Below are 21,008 nucleotides of genomic sequence, written 5' to 3' on the forward strand. Positions count from 1 at the left end.
TGCAGCTTATAACCAGATATTTCCCATTCAGAACAGAGTTGCATAGATTACAACAGGAGGGAATTTCCTTATGTGGTGTGTCTGTAATGTAAATAAAGTTAATGACTGATCTGGGTGAATCAGCTATTCAGACCACTAATGAAAATAAGGATGTGAGAAACATCCTCTGCTGAAAGAAATACTAGATGTTTTAGGCCAGTGGTTCTCAATTTTTTGTGACTGAAAAAATGGATCAAAGAGCCACGAACATCAGTTGAAAAATGTAAATAATTAAATGCAACTAGTTATATAATCATGCACAGATATAAAAGAGCAAAATAAATATGCTTAACTGTTAAAAATCAGGAAAAGTTGTTTCCTGTATCTTCTGTTGTCAACAGAAAATTAATTTGTCACCTGTAATAAAAATCTACACAGGATAAAAAATATATATGACCCATTCTACATAAAATATGATTTTTCCTTAAGAGAGCATAAAAAACTATTTGTGAATTATTGGCTGCTTATGAAAACATTATTAAATGCCTGTTTAATAATTATCATAATTAAAACAATAACTATCCTAGTGTCCACAATGATCTGTTTATTCTAAGCGCATGCTGCAGTTTTGGCGCGTGTTGCTTTAAATGCTCAAGAAAGCAGGATTGATTCTGATTGGCTGTCAATGTTTTTAGCATTCATCAGCTAGCTGAAAAACTAAAATCCTTCTGAAAGTGATTCTAGCAATAGCTTGCCTTCTGTGTTATCATTATTGTTGTGGTGAGAACAATTTTTAAAACTATATCTTTCTTGCTAAAATTATCATCCATGGACTGAATGCGCTTTAAAAAAAAAAAAAAAAAAAAAAAAATTTAGCTTACAGTATGTCATAATATTAATTGTGCACAATATCAATAAGCCTATGCAATTCATCGAAAGGTCCATTGTCTGTTGTCAATAGTGTAATCTGTGTGACCAACTTAAACCTGTTGCAAAATCTGTGTGGGAAAATATTCATGTGGATTCCAACTGAAATGCCCATGAAAGCTTGCGTACATGACCGCACTTGAAGTCATTCATTTTAATTGTTTACTTTTGTATGAAAAAAAAAGTCAAAGTACGCACATCCAAAGCATCTTGGCCAGTGCAAGATCAAAAAATACATCAAATAATAAAAATTTAATTCTTTGACCGAAACGTTGCCACTTTTAACTTTTTCTAAATAAAGGGAGAATAACAAGTGTGCACATCTATTTGGTATTATTTACTTTTGTATGATCAAGAATTTTGGTACTTTGTTCATAAGCATATCACCACATTCTGTACTAGATTTAAAGCAACTTTTGGTATTAAAACACATCAACAATGGTGGACATCTAACAACACAAACTCAAACACGATCACGTCTTTTATTTTTGGGGTGATCAATTTAAACAGGATGTTGGGTAACAAATAAAGCACTGGTAGTACGGTCACACCATAAAAAGTGCTCATAACTGTAAAAAAAAAAATGTGTTTCGTGCATCATTTCAGAAAATGGGACAAGGTGTGGCTTCTGCATAGGTCATTAGCTTTGGCATAGGCATGGCAGCAGCAGCAGAGGGCACAAAGACTGTATGTTGACTAACATCTCACAAACAATGAATGGGAACACAGTGCACTGGTTACTTGGCATGAATATCCTGTGACACATCCCAGATGACGGACAATGTTCTAGTCCTCACCTCCACAGAGAATCAGAAGGGTTTTTCGATAGTCTCCTGATGTGTCACCCTGAAAAAATAATATGATTTGGTCAGAACAAACGTTTTGAAATAAAGCATCAAAACACACCCAATAATTTGGGAGTGAACATCATAATCATATCAGTGAAAGTTTGGTGTTGCATAATGATATTAAGCCATTACGAAATTCACTGCATTACGTAATTACAGAGTGTTTCGTATAAACATTCATAATAACTGTACGAGCAGTGAGATAAACGGCTCATTTTCCTTCCTTCATGTTCTAAAATGCATTTCCATTGAACTAATGTTTGCAAATGCAAATGAAAATGATATGAAACCATGCAATTCTACAAAACAATAAATCTAATCAGGAAAGCTTTTGACACACACCTTAAAAACACACACAGAGAGACTTGTTCTCAGCATGCTTTATCTGCAAGCATCTAAAAATAAATCATGCTGTTATTTTTTATTTTTTTATATAGGATTTGAATTTAAATGAAGCATTAGTTTGTTTTGGTTGGTTTATTGGGATACTGGTCCAACTAATAGCATAATAAGCCCCAAAAACAAGACATAAAATATATAATTTAGTGTTGTTATTGATCTCTAAAGGGAGTTTTGATTATAGAGCCTGTATAGACCTGTTATTCAACACTTCCTGTCTCCTTTCTCTCCACCAATCAGATTCAGCACACTGAGAGGAAGTCAAGCATGCAGGGGAAATTCCTAAACAGCTGAGTCGAGCGAGTACACCGCAGGAACCTGTCAAACACTCTGTTCCCCTTGACTTAACCAAAAGAGGATGTGCAACACCTACAGTAAGACAAAACACAATATCTACACAACTCTCTTTTAAATTCACTAACGTCCCATCGCACCAGTAACACATGCACAAATGCATGCAGTATGTATAAGAAGGAGCACACAACTTACAACAAACGTCTCTACCTGGATGAATTCATGCAAAGAGGCGTCATGGGTCTCCTTGAACTCTTTGCGGATGTTGAAGAGGTCAATCTCAGAGCGGGACACCATGATACGGATGAGAGCCCTGTCGTCTGTTCCCAGGCCCTGCAGGGAAAGTCACAGTGCTTAGGAAACTCAATAGTGCTGATGCTCATCACAGGGCCTGTGACTCATAATCAAGCCTGAGAACCATCGCTGGCACAGATACTCTCTCATCAGATGAGCTCTACATGACTGTCATTTTACACAAGTGTGTATAGCCCACAAAAACTAAGACCATAAAACATGTTTCATTTCAGACTGAGCAACCCTCAGTAAAGCATGATTTTAATCAGTGTCTGTAATTCATCATTCAGAGTAAAGGTCAGAGTAAAAAAAGACTTAACTGAGTCCTCAGTTATGTTTTATTTCAGCATCAACTCAGATTTTTCCCCTTGTGAAATAGCAAGAGTGTGAATAGTAAGAGCTATAAAATTAAATTATTGAAATGTCTTCTAAACTTCAGACTACTGCAGTGTGATTACTGTTGCGTGAGATCAAGTATCTCCATTTGCTCCCACTTTTACTGGGAGCATTGAAACCATTTAGATATTAAAGAGACCAGAGTTATGATTTTATTCCTGTTCTATAGGCACTTTGAGTTGACTGATGTCATGTTCTTGGGCTAAATCAGCTGTTTGAGTTTGTTCCTCCTGCTCAGAGACAGATGTTGAGGGAAGTGTATTACATAACAATGCACTTTTACCTTCATGGCTTTGTACAATCGGTCAGCAAAGTAAGATGGCTGATTCTTCACACTCCGCACTGGAAAATATACACATGTAATTGCTATTTTTTAGATGACTGGAGTCATATGATTTTTTTGCATGTGAAACATGTGATCATAAATGTCACTGCTTGCTGATGTACAACCCAAATTCTGGAACTGTTGGAAGGTTTTTTAAATTTGAGTAAAATGACAACTAAGACTTTCAAATCACATGAGCCAATATTTTATTCACAATAGAACATAGAGAGCATAAAAAATGTTTAAACGGAGAAATGTTACACTTTTATCGACTAAATGAGCTCATTTCAAACTTGACGCCTGCTACAGGTCTCAAAAAAGTTGGCACGGGGGCAACAAAGGGCTGAAAAAGCAAGACATTTTTAAAAGATTCAGCTGGGAGAACATCTAGCAACTAATTAAGTTAATCAGGTCTGTAACATGATTAGCTATAAAAGGGATGTCTTAGAGAGGCAGAGTCTCTCAAAAGTAAATGGGCAGAGGCTCTCCAATCTGTGAAAGAGTGCATAAAAAGACAAAATGTTCCTGAACATCAAATTGCAAAGGCTTTGCGAATCTCATCATCTACAGTGCATAAAATCATCAAAAATGTCAGAAAAACTTGAGAAATCTCTGTGCGTAAGGGACAACTTTGTTGGATGCCCGTGGTCTTCGGGCCCTCAGACAGCACTGCATCACTCATCAGCATGATTCTGTCATTGACATTACTAAATGGGCCCAGGAATACTTCCAGAAATCACTGTCGGTAAACACAATCCTCCGTGCCATCTGCAGATGCCAACTAAAGCTCTATCGTGTCAAAAGGAAGCCATATGTCAACAAGGTCCAGAAGCGCCGTCATGTCCTGTGGACCAAGGCTCATTTAAAATGGACTGTTTCAAGGTGGAAAAGTGTTCTATGGTCAGACGAGTCCAAATTTGACATTCTTGTTGGAAACCACAGACGCCGTGCCCTCCGGGCTAAAGAGGAGGACAGCTGGAGACCTTCCAGCATGTTTTCAGCGTTCAGTTCAAAAGCCAGCATCTCTGATCTTATGGGGGTGCATAAGTGCATACGGTATGGGCAGCTTGCATGTTTTGGAAGGCACTATGAAGGCTGAAAGGTATATAAAGGTTTTAGAGGAACATATGCTCCCCTCCATATGACGACTATTTCAGGGAAGGCCTTGTGTATTTCAGCAGGACAATGCAAAACCACATACTGCAGCTATTACAACAGCATGGCTTCGTAGTAGAAGAGTCCGGGTGCTGAATTGGTCTGCCTGCAGTCCAGTTCTTTCACCTATACTATAGAGAACATTTGGCGCATCATTAAACGAAAAATACGTCAAAGACGACCACGAACTCTTCAGCAGCTGGAAACCTATATCAGGCAAGAATGGGACCAAATTCCAACACCAAAACTCCAGAAACTCATAACCTCGATGCCCAGAGGAGGTGAAAAGAAGAGGAGATGCTGCACCATGGTAAACATGCCCCCGTCCCAACTATTTTGAGACCTGTAGCAGGCATTAAATTTGAAATGAGCTCATTTTGTGCATAGAATTGTAAAATTTCTCAGTTGAAACATTTGCTATGTTATCTATGTTCTATTGTGAATAAATATTGAATAAAATAATAAAATAATGCGGATGAAAATAAGGCTGTGAAGGATAGACCTACAGTCTTTACAGTGGAACACTATGTATAAAGGCCCTAGATCACGTAATTTTCACAATTCACAACTTTCAAAACTCTTTTATAGTGTTTTTGTCTACTGAAAGTTTCCTTCAGAAAGATGTTTCATCATCTGAACAATTAGTATGTTGTTAAACAACAGTACAGTCCATTGAATGCACTGTACTTCTATCACTCACAGCCTTAAATTAAACATGGTGCTACCCTGACTAAGTGTTGCTACTGTTAATTAAAAATAAAACTACAACTATAAAAAATGTTTTGTTAATTGAAACAAACTAAAATAAATATAACTTTAAAATAAAAAATATTGCCTATATAACTGAAATCAATGTTAAAGTATAAAAAATACTAAAACTAGAACTGAAAAAATAAAGCTTAATGGATCTATTAAAAATATATAAAAATGATAAAAGCCCATAAAAATTTACTAAACTTAGAAATTATATAAATAAAAGCTCATTTAAAATATGAATAAATACTATCATTAATTACAAATTATTTTGACAGTATGTTGCACTCAAATTCATTTCTGATTTCATGATGATATGACAGTTCTAATGACAAAAAATCTAATTCAAAGTAATTAGTCATAAAATAAGTATTTTCCTGATGCCTGGTCATTGTCCTGATAAAAATCTTACCAATAGCAAACATGGCATTTTTAACGTCTCCTGACATCTCCTTCTTTATGATCTGTTCGATATCTTTATTGCTGCTCCTCACAAATTCCTGGAACACTGGAGGGGATATAGTGAATGTTGGCTGGAGCGTCCATGAAAACATGTATTAGCATGTGTACCAGAAGCAAACATGAGTTTGCATTACCTCTCCTCAGGTGAGGAAAACTCCTTGTGCACAGAATACTCATGAACTGGTCCTCGAAGTCACCAGAATCTGCATTACATGCATCTGCCAATGCCTTAAATTGGACAGAAAAATAAAATCTTATGATAATACTCTGGCATTACTTTTATACTTGGTAAACAAAAGACAGTTGTGTTTTATGAGTATTTCACACTTACTTGGGCATCTTCCAAGGCCCTGGCCATGTCTGCTGGGTCCTCCTCACGGGCTCCCTGACAAACACCATCAGATTGAAGTAAAATATGAGTTTATAAAGCACAAAGTATGAACTGTGAGTCAGTGTTTGGATCCACAAAATGTGTAGATATACCTGTGCCAAAGATATCAGGATGCGTTTGAAATGGCCAGATGTATCTGATGCGATGGCATCCTCCAAACTTTTTTTATAGGCTATGTAGAAGAAAGTTAAAATAAGGGTAGACATAAAGTGATGGATAGTCTATCTGTAAAAAAATAATTGTTCAAACTGTAGTAAACACCCCATGACAAAGCCTTTTTATCTGTTTAGCCTAGATAAATGGCGCCGCCTGCTGGACAATGCATTATTAAATTTACAGCAAGATTTTTAGTTACCATTCTGATAGGCAGAACACATATCCTGAATCTCCTGGTTGCTCCTAGTGACCAGGATCTCAATCAATGCATGTTCATCGGTCCCTGCACCCTATTAAAAAAAAAAATTATATATATATCTATTTAAGCATAAAAATAGTATTTCATACCAAATTGCTTTAGATTAATATATGTAAACTAATATCCATATCACTAAATACTGCTTTTAATGTCATTTCTTTACCAACCCAGTGAAACTCAACATGAAAGCAACACTGGCAAACAAACAGTCCTTGTAAAAAGAGACTATCACTTCTGCTCTAGTTTGGACAGGTCACTGACCCCCCAGTGCACAAATGAACACAGAGGTTAAATAGCAAAAGCAGGTCGATCTGCTTCAATGATGAAACAGCACTTTTTATGACTCAAAAAAGTATTTTTTTGGTTCCATCGTGCCGTTACAATTTTATTCTCTGTACCTCAATGGCTTTCTTCATCATCTTAGCGTCAAACTCTGCTGGAGTCATCATGAGACCCAGGATGAGTCTTTCGAGGTTTTTGGACAGTTCTGATTTTAGGTCAGCCATGAGATCCTGATGGAAAATACCAAATGCATACACATTTACAGTAACCACAATAATATACTCTGTTCAATTGAGAACAAAACTATACAGGGTAGTGTCGTACCCGTCCCAAAAGAGATTTAAAAGTCTGTCTGATCTCCTGTCTCTGTGCATTGCTCCTGTGTGCCACAATGTCAATAATCGTATCTTCATCAGTTCCTGAAAAATAACAGGAAATCATATCTTATATTTTGCAATTCTTTGGCTAATGCATGCTATTAACCATAACATACTGTTTTTTACGCACCAAATCCCTTCATTGCTTTTCTCAGAGCTTGAGCATCACTCGCAGGGTCAAAATTTTGATATGGTCGCACAGTTCCTCTTAACTAGTGATGGATAGGAAAAACCACATGATACACTTACACATTAAAAAAGACATACACAAATTGATAACATTGATCTATCAGTGCATATTTGTTAAACTGATTAACAGCAACATCACATCAGCAGCACAAGCACATGTACGGACACAATGACATCTGTGGGATTGGTGTGACAATGAACTGACACTGAGTGACTGGAAAAGAGTCACAGGAACTGGCAGCAAATCAAGACTCTGATTAGCGAATTGAGTGGCATTCGGATCCTATCTGTGCACAGACAAAAGCCCTGCTGTATGTTCAGGGTGCATGACACAGTTATCAACTCTAGTTTGGCCGGCGCAGAGGCTAATATAATGCATGCTGCTGAGAGAAAACATGGGGGTCTCCAACCTGGACTCTGGTCATGGCGCTGATTTCCCACATCTTGTAGGCAATCTGTGCTGCCTCTGGGAAGAACTCCCCTGCAATACTGAGAAACAAACAGCTCTTTAGCCTTTTGTGCTGACAAAATAACAATGTGTGGATTGAGGGCTTGACAAAAACAAAATAGCTTAAATTCTTGATCTCTGGCCCTGGCTCAATGAAATCTGCAAGAGCATATAAATCATATAATACAGTATGTAAATATGGAGGTACTGTATATAAATACACTACTGTTCGAAAGTTTGGGAACAGTAAGATTTTCATTCAGCAAGGATGCATGAATTTTTAATTTTTTTTAAACATTTATAACGTTACAGATAATTTCTATTTCAAATTACTGCTGTTTTTTTAAACTTTCTATTCATCAGAAAATCCTGAAAAAAATGTATCATTGCTTTGACAAAAATATTAAGCAGCACAACTGTTTTCAACATTGATAATAATAAGAAAATTTTCTTGAGTACCAAAGAAGCATATTAGAATGATGTCTAATCATATGACATTGTAGACTGGAGTAATGGCTGCTGAAAATTCAGCTATTCATTCAAATAGAAAATCAAATTGTAGTGATATCTCACATTATTGCTGTTTTACTGTGTTTTTCATCATACAAATGTGGCCTTGGTGAGCATAAGACAATAACATAAAAAAACATCCAAAAATACTTACTGATCTCAAACTTTTGAACAGTAGCATGCATTAAAAGAACATTTAAAGAAAGTATAGATAGAATCTTACGCCTTGTTTCTATATACTGTTTCTAAAACTGTGAATGTGGATACTATAATACAGGGATGGGCAACTTCGGTCCTGGAGGGCCACTGTCCTGCAGAGTTTAGCTCCAACCCTAATCAAACACACCTGCTTGTAGCTTTCTAGTGATCTTGAAGACCTTGATTAGCTGGTTCAGGTGTGTTTGATTAGGGTTGGAGCTACACTCTGCAGGACAGTGGCCCTCCAGGACCGAAGTTGCCCATCCCTGCTATAATATGTTGTCCTGTTTTATGATGGACCAATGTCTCCCTCTACTGATTATTCATAGTTACTGCAAAACTGATCAGAATCAGAATCAGAATGAGCTTTATTGGCCAAGTATGTTTACATATACGAGGAATTTGTTATAGTGACAGAAGCTCCACAGTGCAACAGAGAGACAGGACAGGACACAGATATTAAAAGAATAATATACAAATAGGCAATGTACAAAATAGCAAAAACACAATATATAATAAAGACAATTATGTGTGTACAGGTCTGATATGTGCAAATTTTAAATGAAAAAATAAGTAAGTGTGGTGAATAAATAATGTATAATAGAGTTGTGTGTTCCATGTTTATTGTCAAGTGTTCATGAGATGGATTGCCTGAGGGAAGAAACTGTTCCTGTGCCTGGTCGTTCTGGTTCTCAGAGCTCTGTAGCGTTGACCAGACGTAACAGTTCAAAGAGGGAGTGTGCTGGATGTGAGGGGTCCAGAGTGATTCAATTCTTGGAGAGTGGGGAGGATTGTACCAATGATTCGCTCAGCAGTCCGGACTACCCTCCGTAGTCTTGAGGTCAGATTTGGTAGCTAAGCTGAACCGGACAGTTATTGAAGTGCAGAGGATGGATTCAATGATGGCAGAGTAGAACTGTTTCAGCAGGTCCTGTGGCAGGTTGAACTTCCTCAGCTGGCGAAGAAAGTATAGCCTCTGCTGGGCCTTTTTGACAATAGAGTCAATGTGAATCTCCCACTTCAGGTCCTGAGAGATGGTGGTGCCCAGGAATCTGAATGACTCCACTGCAGTCACAGTGCTGTTCAAGATGGTGAGTGGGGGGAGTGCAGGGGGGTTTCTCCTGAAGTCCACGGTCATCTCCACAGTTTTGAGCATGTTAAGCTCCAGGTTGTTAAGACTGCACCATACAGCCAGCTCCTTAACCTCCTGTCTGTAAGCAGACTCGTCACCATCCTGGATGAGGCCGATCAGTGTGGTGTCGTCTGCAAACTTCAGGAGCTTGACAGAGGGGTCTTTAGAGGTGCAGTCGTTGGTGTAGAGGGAGAAGAGCAGTGGGGAGAGAATGCAGCCCTGAGGAGCTCCAGTGCTGATGGTTTGAGTGCTGGATGTGAATTTACCAAGCTTTACTAACTGCTGCCTGTCTGTCAGGAAGCTGTTGATCCACTGGCAGATGGATGTTGGGATGGAGAGCTGAGTTATTTTATTCTGAAGGGTGTCCGTGATGATGGTGTTAAAAGCGGAGCTGAAGTCCCTGAACAGGATCCTCACATAAGTCCCTGGTCTGTCCAGATGCTGCAGGATGAAGTGCAGTCCCATGTTGACAGCATCATCCAGAGACCTGTTTGCTCTGTAGGCAAACTGCAGGGGGTCCAGTGATGTCCTTCAGATAAGCCAAAACCAGTCTTTCAAATGATTTCATGGCTACAGACGTTAGAGTCACAGGTCTGTAGTCATTAAGTCCAATAATTTTGGGTTTCTTTGGGACGGGGATTATGGTGGAGCGTTTGAAGCATGAGGGGACTTCGCACAGCTCCAGTGATCTGTTGAAGATCTGTGTGAAGATGGGGGCCAGCTGGTCAGCACAGATTTTTAGGCAGGCTGGTGACACACCGTCTGAGCCTGGTGCTTTCTTCTTTTGTTCTTTCTGAAGTCCTGGCGCACGTCATCTTCACTTATCTGAATTGTAGGTGTGGGGGAGAGGGGGGTTGCTGAAGGTGTAAATGGTTGTGTGGAGAGTTGTTAAGAGCGGGTGTGGGGTGATTTTTCAAACCTGCAATAAAACTCTTTCATGTCGTCTGCTAGTTGTTGATACTCCAATGTGCTAAAGAAAGTGCTAAAGTGATCTAAAGAAGTTTGTGATTTCTGCACCACTAGAATCATTAAATGCAATTTACAAAAGAATAAGTTTTTGAGAGGAATCTGCCTTTGAATGGCTCACGTATAGTTATCTTTGCATATAAAGCTAGGACCCAGACAGTAGGGGTGGGCGTATCGATCCTAATATCGATAGTATCGATACCAACGTTGGTATTGGTATCGGATCGATACTAGCCTGATAAGATCGATACTTTAGGTTAATTTTTTTCTCCTATACACGTAATAACATTGCTTAATACATACAACACAGTGTAGACATGTCTGGGTGCATATGCCGCTCTTTTCACATCTCTTATGCAAACATTGCTGCTCCTCCCCTGCTATGATGTGTTTGGTTGTCATGCCATCACGTGACTCAGCGGCTCCGAGCGTGAGCGGATACAGTGAGAGATGAAACGGAACTCCGAGCTACAAACGAAATGAAAAGGGGAGGAAGGAAATCCTTCACATAGTGCATATTATACCTGTATACTGAATTTGTCCTTTTTATACAGTATCACTGTAAGGTGTGGACTGAGTTTAGCTTTTTAAAATTATTTCTTAATGCATTAAGACACTTTAAATTTTCATTATAATGGTTTTCTATGGGAGTAAAATGCTTAACATGTTGTTTAGCATGTTTGCATATATATTCTGGTCTCAGCTGCTTGCAACATATTATATTTTATTAACAAGCTGTTTCCTGAATTTAGTTTTTATTTATTTATTTGGTCTTTATCACTGTCTTCCTCCATTCATTAATTGCACCATATTAAATGTTTTTATATTGCAATTAGAGAAAATGAAAATCAGCGTGTTGCATTCATGTTCTGGGTTCATCTGCTTACCTGTACATACATAGTAGGCCTATATATTTTTATAAACTATACCGAATTTGGCCTTTTCATATCACAGTTTTGTTTTATTGCGATAAAAAACAAATATTACAGTATGTATAAAACAAACAGAAAATACAGTACATACATAACATACTAAAATCCTTTCAATAATAAGCGAGTTATGGTTTAATAGTTATTTTTCATATCAATGTCTTCATTCAATAAGCCACTTACGTTAAACTTTTCTTTATAATGTTTTTTTTATGGGAGGAAAATACATAATGTGAAAACTTTGAGCGTTGCTTTCATATTCTGGGCACATCTGCTTACGTGTATATCTAGTTTGCAACATTAATAAGGTGTATACTAAGTTTTTTAATATTACGTTCTTAATTTATTAAGCCACATTAATTATTTTTTGGGAGGAAAAGACTTAACATGAAACTGTTTATTGCTTTCATGTTCTGGGCTCCTCTGCCGGCAAAGTCCTTTTAGAAAGGCAAATAATATCCACGTAGCTTTAAGGTGAATATAATATTAGTCATATCAACATTAGTATTGTTAATTTTTTTTAATTGTTGTTGGTCATTTAAATTGATGTTTTTTTACCTGACAAGTATCGGAATCGGCGATACTGGCCCTGTAAATTTGCAGTATCGCACACCCCTACCAGACAGCAACCAGTGCATTTCACACGGGCCAGATGTGGGCTGGATCTAGGCCAACACTATAGGCCCTTCCTAGTACCCATGCAACCGTTTAAATGGTACTGGGAAATAGTTTGTGCAAAATCGTCCCAGTACTTTAGTACTGTACTTTTAGCTCTGGAACTAAAACGGTGCAAAAGGGGCTTATGTTGCTGACTGGGGATTTTTAACATTTAAAAAATGACCCTTAAAAAAGCTTACTCATCATCTCCTCCACACAGTTTCAGCAGGGTGCGCTTGTAATCCCCGGATGTGTCATCCTGTTGGGTAAACACATGACAAAATATATTATTTACTATTTTATTTACAGACACACACAATGTGCACCCTGTGGGTAACTTAAAATATGACCCATCAATGTACCACAAGAATAAGCCGTATTTCCTATGTAATTACACAACAAATGACAAACTCAATTATAAGGCCAAGGAGAAAAACTTCACTATTATTGGAAATGATTTCAAACGATAATAAATGTAACGCATATGAATGTACTGATAGAATGCAGAAAAGTCTGAATTCTGTTGTGTTTGTGTATATGCACCTGAATCATGTTGTACAGAGATTTCTCATAGCGCAGTCTGAAGCACTCTCTGATGTCCAACATGTCAATCTCAGAGCGGGAGACCATGACGCGGATCAGAGTGTTATCAGCCGTGCCCAGACCCTGCAGACAGATGGGAAAAATGATAATGCATTGATATAAGCCTTGAGAATTGCAATTTCACTACAATTATAGGTAGGTAACACTACCTTCATGGATTTGTAAAGGCGTTTGGCGAAGAACATGGGCCTACTCCTGATGCACTGAACTATGGGAGATAAACAAAAAAGCCAATCTTAGAGAAAATGCAGCAGTGTGCTTTCAGGTATTGATTGCATGGTGCCAAAGCTTACCGACAGCCAACATCAGTGTTTCAAAGTCTCCGGAGAGCTCACTCTTAATACTGTCCTCAATGGACTTCTCAGCAATTTTCTGGTATTCATCAAATACTGAAAAACACAATTATTTATTTGCTGTTACGTCATACAGAATTTATCCATGTTACACTGGGTAATCCAAATATTGCAATGAATCTTAACCATTAATAATTTAAATTCATTAACAATCATAAAATTGCACAGTGGTGCATCTTGCATAATCACACATCATTTAGGTCACTGCACAGTGGTTTTGTGTCAGGTTATTATAAGCAGCAACCTGATGGTCAAATCTAAATGGCGGTGCAGTGAGGAGTGCTACAGACACAGAAGGGAGATTGTGTAGTGGAGGAGGGGTGTTGGTCAGCAGAAATCTCTGTATCCAGTGTGTGGCTACGGTTCTCATACCCAACTGCAAATGGGTCACACTTCGGTTTCCCAGCAGCATGATGAATTTGGCCTCGTCTGTGCCCCACTGTGCCTCTCCTGCGTCATACAGGTCCTACAGCGAGATTACAGAATCATTCTTTTAGGATGCAAGTCAGGAGGTCAAAAACACACTTGCTAAGTTGCATGCTAGGGTATTCTAGTATGCTACATAGTTTTCCTGTTGCCTTTGTGCACTAAAGAGCCAAATAAATAAGTAAATAAGCATAGAATATTCAGTTACATTTTATTTTCTTTATGTGGGAAGAAAGAGAGCGCAGAGTTATACAATCATTGTAAATTACATTTGATCACAAAAGGTCACAATCGACCAATCAGAATCAATGTAATATTGATTTGTAGTATCATTTATCCAGTGATCTGTTTGAAACAGTTTGTAATTTATAGCTAGTTCTAACTCTAATATTCTAATATTCACACTCACTTGAGCATCTTGCTCCACGAGGTCTTCACTAACAACATCATCTTCCTCTCTGGTCCCCTGAGAAACAAGACACAATTAACTTACACAGCTTCTGGATTCCCAAAAAAACAACAACATGAAGGTTTTAAATACCTAAACCTTTGAAATATAAGCATAAATCAACATATACAAGATTTGACTCACCTGAAGCAAAACAATCAGCATCTTCTTAAAATGTCCAGATGTGTCCCCTATAATATCCTCTTCAAGGTCTCTGCCATATGCTGTGAACACAGTCAGAGTCATGCTTTGCCTCAGTTCAGAAGAATCTTTGGTTTCATGTTAACTTGTGTAAAAAAAAAAAACCTCACCATCTTTGTATGCTTCCACCAGATTATGAATCTGCTCGTTGGTTCTTGAAGCGAGAATTTCAATCAAACATTTCTCATCTGTTCCTGCTCCCTTTAAAGCACAGCAAGAAGGTCCATTACTGAGCACAAATCACATATTCTGTCTCTTTCGTTTGTATTTATCTGTTTGTAGAGGATAATGTACAGTCAGCTAGTTTAATTCTTCAGAGGGATATGAGTGCAGTTACTTAAACGACACAGAAAAATTACAGTACAACTCTGTCCTAGATGACAAAATACTCTTCTCTTATTTGAAAACATATTCAGTGTTAGTATTGCAAACATTTTTCAAACCATGCAGTCTTTTGTGGTAACAATGCATTTGCAGAAAGCAGTTAAAATCTGCAATAAACGCCAATTTAGGTTTAAACTCCCCATTAAGAGTTGAAACGAAGCAGGTACTATATCTGTGATGAATACTTATTAAATATGTAAAAATCTACTTCTTTTCCAAAGGTATAGTCAGACATTTCTTCCATGTTTTCTATTATAGAAGTCCTGATTGGCTAAATCCTTTTTGATTTTTCACAGCCGTAAAGATCATGAAATGGTTAACACTCACTAAAGAAAGAACTGGCCTAACTATTACAATTTAATTAGTTAAGGAAAATCACTTACCGAATCCTAATGATAGCAACAGCAAAACAGATTCACAGAACAAAACATGCAGTAAATAACAGAGAATATAGCTGATAATTGTAATTGGTCTTTTAATGAATGATGAGATGAGGTTGTTAGTCACTTCTGTTCTGTTTAGCTGATAGATAGATATAGTATAAGCCACATATCCTGTAGCCATTTTGCTATTATATTTAAATAAAAACATTGTGACCATAATTAAATATGTTTCCAGAAAATATTAAGGACAGAATTAAATAATACAGCATAACACATCTATCTGAATACAAGCCATACATTTGAATAGTTCATTTCAGTGCAATTCCATTAGCCAGGCATAGCACACTTAACTGAAAGTCTCAAATTCTCCAAGCATCAAGATTCTCACATACCTTAATGGCATCCTTGATTTCTTTGGCATCATGATTGGCTGGAGGTCTCATCAAACCCACAATCAGACGTTCAAAGTTCCCTGTCAGCTCGTATTTCAGATCATCAATTAAATCCTGTAAAATAACATATTTTTGATAAAGCACATTTTGTTCTATAAGTCTTTTATGCATTTACTGAATGCTTGCAAAGATTTTCGAGTACCTTCCCATACTGTGATTTGTAGGCAGCACGGATCTCCTGCCTCTGAGCATTGCTTCGTGAGACAATCAGGTCTAAGATGGCCTCCTTGTCACTTCCTGTGACACATAAGAGAATACTTTTAAGTGATCATATGGACATATCCCAGCAGCCACTGGCTTCATATTTAACATCTATAAATGAGGAGTCCTGAAACTTACCAAAGCCTTTCATGGCATTATACAGGGCTTCTGCATCACTGCCCGCGTCAAAGTCAGGGTGATCTGCAATTGTACCTCTGAATTCCTATAACAAAAATAATAAATGTCTAGTTGTTGATTTTATTGAATGGTGAAGTCCAAGAGTTGTTGCAAGATTAATTTTATCAAACCCAATGAATAATAAGCATTCAAAATGTTTTCTTACCATATTACAAGATAAAATTACTTGAAGCAAAACTGCATACAATATTATGACTTATTTTCAGGGAATATATATTGAATTAAATGCTCTTTCCAAAATATTTTTTTCTGTCTTCAAGCATAAATTTAGTGAGGTTTATACTTAAACAAAAAATGTTAGTATAAACGGTAATATTGTGAAATATTACACATTATACAATTAAATTTTTCTATTTTAATTTATTTTAAAATGTAATATATCCTTGTGATGGCAATGCTGAATTTTCAGCATCATTACTCCAGTCTCGAGTGTCACATGATCCTTCAGAAATTATTCTAATACATTAATTTGGTGCTCAAGAACATTTCTTCCTAGTGTTTCCGCTTAATGACTTTGTGGAAACTGTGCTATGATTAATAGAATGTTCACATCTATTTGAAATAGGAATATTTTGTAACAATGTAAGTCTTCACTGTCACTATTGATCAATTTACTGCATCTTTGCTGAATAAAAGTTTTAATTTCTTTCAAAACTTTTGAACCAGTAGTGTATATAAAAAAATCTATAAAATATTCTCTTAAAAACAATCAGAAATCATTATTTTCTAAAGTTAATTAATCTTGTTTTAAGGATGTTTGGACATTTTTTTTACTGAAAACAAAACAAAATACTGATGAAGACAATTATTTTTTTGGCAGTGCATTTAGATGTCTTTTACAGTCTCATGCATTATACTGAACTCAAAAATGTATTTTAAGTCGCTCATGGGTGGGACAGGCTACATGTGTTTATATAATCCCAAAATGTAATTTTATACCAACAATCAGACTCTCCCTCATCTGGCCTTTAGTCCAAACCCAAGCGAGACTACAGAGTGGACAGCTGACACCTGTCAGTGTAGCAGTTGTGCGTTATGGTCAGCAGCAAAAGTCTGTTTGTGTGTGACAGAGAGAGACAGAAAGCCTGTATGCGACTTAAATGTCTGTAACCTTACACTTTCAACCCTACTGAATCTATAGAGGGATCGTTCTCCTTCAGAGAGCAGCAGACCTCACATCTGACAGGGCATAAATGCTGCATGACTGTGCATTTTCAAAGTTCCTCTACATTCATTGCCTCCCTTATTCCCCGTTATATTGGCCTTGCTGGTGTGTCTCCGTAGGGCACAAAGCCAGGGTCCTCCCCCACATGCTTCTGTGCACATGCTCAAGGCCTCTCCAGCAGCTATCGCTCAACACAGCAGCTGTAGGGTTCCACGTCTACAGCAACAGACCCCTAGCAACACCGATTTCAGCAAACAAACATCCAGCCAGGCACTTCTACAATATTATAAGAAATGCTTTATGCCATCTAGTGTAGTGGCGAGCAGTTCCTTACTTTCAGAAAACATCTAAGATGTCACTGAGAAAGTTTTGGAAACATAGTAAGTCTTTCAGCTGCAGAAAGAAAAAAAAAACTGTGAAATATAACTTATAAACTTACAAAATATAGCAATATAAATTACATTCTGAAGAATGTCCTTCAGACATTTTCTGAAGAAAATGTGATTGCTACACATCAGTGGTAAACTCCCCACCATGTGGCAAGTGGAAACCATTACTATATGGTTTTCAGTATGTTACAGGCATGGTCCCTCCTTGAATTTAAGTTTTTCTCCTGTTTATTCATTCTGCATTTGTAAATTTTGAGCACTTACAAAAGTAATAGCTCACCTCTCCTCAATAAGCTGCATAATTTAAGGTATTATTCATGAGCGTAGCACAAACAAGGTTTAATACTTAGGGTTAGAGGTTTATTAAAATCCCTAATCTTAATAATAGCAAAAGCAATAGTGATGCTTAATTTTACAAGCATCAATAATACATAATGAATTATCAGTGTGCTTTTTGCTACTACCTATTAAAAAAAAAAAAAAAGGTAAGATATCAAGAATGAAATAAAAACTCAAAAATAAGACAACTGAGGCACCACATGTCTACGTGCGGCATTGTGGTGTTCACAACAGATCTAATTTTTTAATGAGCAACTCATTGACCTCTGAGATTCCATAAAGAAAACTGTGATATCCTATACTCTCTGAACTACAATAGATGGAAAACGAGATTCGTTACCATGAGAAAGGAGGCAGAGGTCATGTCTTTGTGGCCATTTTTTTCTACCTACATGATCAAAATGCAAACGTTACATCAACATAACACAAGTAGACACATTGATATAGACGTTTTGGCTTACTTTGCCCATGTTTGATCAGTTGTCAATGGAATGCTAGTCTTGAACCTGGAGAGAGAATTAATAAGAAATAAATTAATGTTAGCCTGTTCTTAGCTTGTGCATGAGTAAAGACAAAATGTAATGTGCTTTTTATTTTCAGAATCTGAGTTAAGTCTTCTATAAGCTACAGTGGAAACTAAGTTAGATATATGATATTATCCCAAACTGTTCAATCTTTATGACTTTTGTTTACTTACCCAGGAATGATCTAAAAAATAATGTCCCCCTAATTTAGCCTAAACCATTTCTACTCCCTATAGGTTTAACCACTGAAGGCAAAGCCACATTTTCCACAGGATACTCAGGGCTCCACCTAGTGAACTTATACTATGCTCTCTTTCATCATAATCAGGAAAATAAAGAACAGGGAACTCTCAGTGAAGGAAGAACGTCCAGTCTGCAGTGGACCAATGGAAATGTGACTCTCTGTTATAATGCCAAACTTGTGCACAAATCATCCTGAAGATGCAAGCAGTTACTGCACAATGACAATTCATCAAATGTCTTGTTTCTTCTTGTATGTTGTGTAAGCATTATTGATTGTGCACTCAGAGAATATCATATGAAACTTTCTGTATTGTTTAAAATTGTAAATGTGTGTCAGTGGAGTCCAAAAATAGGCATGTCTCTCTGTCTGGAATACATCCAAGGTCTGAGAAAGACATTCACAGCCCCACCCAAGCAGCAATACCACAAATTATAATGACATTTAAAAATAAAATGAATGAAAATTATCCTCAGCTTATCTGATATGACATAAAAAGACGTTTCCTACAATCATAATCTTAAGACCTTTGCATTATAATCGACTTTTCACATTTGCAATAATCACACGTTTGTTTATTTTATAAAACTGAGAGTCTATATCAAATTTTGTGGCAGTAGGAAAACATTTGAACTCATCTGTAAGTTATTAAAGTGCCTATGAAACGCGCGTTTATATGCTACAATATGTGTCCCACTATTTGCTAATGCATTCGTTAAGAATATTCACAAATATTAACAACAGCAAAAGCAACATTTTACCTTAATCTCGGGGAGTCTCGAGCTCCGATTGACGGTGGTCCGTTGTCTCTCTTCGGTGGTCTCGCTGAGAAAGTATCAGCTGTCTTCTCTGACGCAATTTATGCGGCACAAACCGCACGCGGCGCTCAGCTCAGGATAAAGCAGCTGGGATGAAATGTCGTCATAGCCACTTCTCACAAATGACATAGAGATTAGCCTACTATCAGTGAAGACATGAAGCGTTGGTTTTTCAGACAGTATTATGTGCAGTGCACCTCCTGATCTGCATATGCAGCTAATTTGGGGATTCCTAGAAATCAGGATGATAATTTGATAAACAAATGCACAGTATGCAATTTGTGAGGTTAACGATCTACTCAGCAAAGTTTTACACAATAAAATTGTAATAAATTGCATATGATCAAATTAAAATAAATTTGACATTGAAACATTATAACTGAAATGGGAATTAAACATCGTTATTCTAGATGAAACGGGACGGGTTCCTGTGTGGTAGCCACCATGTTGACATCAAATGATCATCTGTGGTATGCAATTCACATAGATTTCTTTATATAGGCTAGTAAAGTATTTTTTAACATACATAAAAGTATTTTGCATGGACAGGAGCAGTTCAAATAAGTGTCAGTATCTGAAAACCTTTACTTTTGGGATAAATAGCCAGCTAAAAAGTAGCCTACTTACTAAATGCACCAGTAATATCTGAAACATTACTAAATACACACCTTTTTTATACGACATTAGAAGTATTTGAAGGAATTGAGGTAAGCATTTTCAAGTAAATTATGGCTGATACAAGCTTCTGTGTATATATAGGGCCTATATGATGTAAGGTGTCTTCCTCAAGAACAATGTGCTTTTAACATATTTTTGATATCATTCTTTGGCCTATATTAAGTTGCATTAATATATAAGTGCCATTAATGTAAAATACTAAATGAACAGTTCTATTGAAAATTGTGTTTACAAAAATATTTAATTGCCCATGAATTGTGTCATATAAGCACCACTATTACTTCCAATTAATTTCACTCAATAGTCTGTAGGTTCTTGTGAATAGCAAAGATGTCTACATCTATTTCATGGAATTATTATGAATTATATGAAGTATTACATTTTAAAAATGCTAACACTAAATAACTTTTTCTTTTCAGAAAAAAACATTTGGCAAAGCACAAAAACCTGTAATATTAAACTATAAAATGTCACAGATCACAATTTTCTGGACAGACAAAATTAGATCATTTAACCTCAAAATTAGTTTTGACCATCTAAATTTCACAAATGTTGATATTCAGATGAAAAGATCAAATTAAGAGTGTAGTCATTCTTCAAATATGTTAAGATTTTGTGTACCCACACACACACACACACGGTATATACTGACAGGCTTCATTAGCCATGAAGATGAACCAGTAAAAGTAAAATATCTTAAGGAAAGATCATATTTAGACACATCTTTTAAACTGTTTATATGAACAGTTAATAAAGCACTCAGATGCAGTCTGAATTGCAGCCAAGTGCAAACTAAATCAAACACAGTGTCTTTTGAATAAACTTCAAGAGAAAAGTAGAGTGTTTTCTGATATGCTCTTAGTATGCAGTGGCCGATCA

At 36.8% G+C, this 21,008-nt stretch overlaps 1 protein-coding gene across 4 annotated transcripts; it reads right to left on the bottom strand.

Moving 5' to 3' along the window:
• Positions 1–1,225: 1,225 nt before the first annotated feature.
• On the bottom strand, positions 1,226–19,681 carry anxa6 (annexin A6). 4 transcript variants are annotated; one of them, XR_013782708.1, is made up of 26 exons: positions 19,395–19,681; positions 18,330–18,374; positions 15,916–16,000; positions 15,719–15,813; positions 15,517–15,630; positions 14,468–14,558; positions 14,301–14,380; positions 14,118–14,174; positions 13,655–13,748; positions 13,223–13,318; positions 13,079–13,137; positions 12,870–12,992; positions 12,527–12,585; positions 7,897–7,975; positions 7,428–7,509; positions 7,245–7,339; positions 7,037–7,150; positions 6,579–6,669; positions 6,316–6,395; positions 6,164–6,217; positions 5,967–6,060; positions 5,783–5,878; positions 3,421–3,479; positions 2,658–2,780; positions 2,351–2,522; positions 1,371–1,752 (listed from the first exon to the last, which is right to left on the bottom strand). XR_013782708.1 is itself a non-coding variant. In XM_079390296.1 (25 exons), the coding sequence occupies exons 2-25, from the start codon at positions 18,336–18,338 to the stop codon at positions 1,693–1,695; spliced, it is 1,989 nt and encodes a 662-aa protein (XP_079246422.1). In that variant the 5' UTR covers positions 18,339–18,374; positions 19,395–19,681; the 3' UTR covers positions 1,226–1,692. The 4 variants fall into 4 exon arrangements, 2 of the variants coding, with proteins under 2 accessions (XP_079246422.1, XP_079246421.1); XR_013782709.1 differs by having other exon boundaries at positions 2,643–2,780; XM_079390296.1 differs by lacking the exon at positions 2,351–2,522 and having other exon boundaries at positions 1,226–1,752.
• Between the last annotated feature and the right edge of the window lie 1,327 nt (positions 19,682–21,008).

Source organism: Barbus barbus (assembly GCF_936440315.1).
Source record: "Barbus barbus genome assembly, chromosome: 33".
Taxonomy (NCBI): Eukaryota; Metazoa; Chordata; class Actinopteri; order Cypriniformes; family Cyprinidae; genus Barbus; species Barbus barbus.

Bases quoted from the DNA above. Each gene is read 5' to 3' on its own strand.
- anxa6 (XM_079390295.1), bottom strand. The intron at 13,138-13,222 runs GTAAGCTTTGGC...TATCTCCCATAG, and splicing joins AACACTGATGTTGGCTGTCG to TTCAGTGCATCAGGAGTAGG. The intron at 6,218-6,315 runs GTATATCTACAC...GGTGTTTGTCAG, and splicing joins TCCTGATATCTTTGGCACAG to GGAGCCCGTGAGGAGGACCC.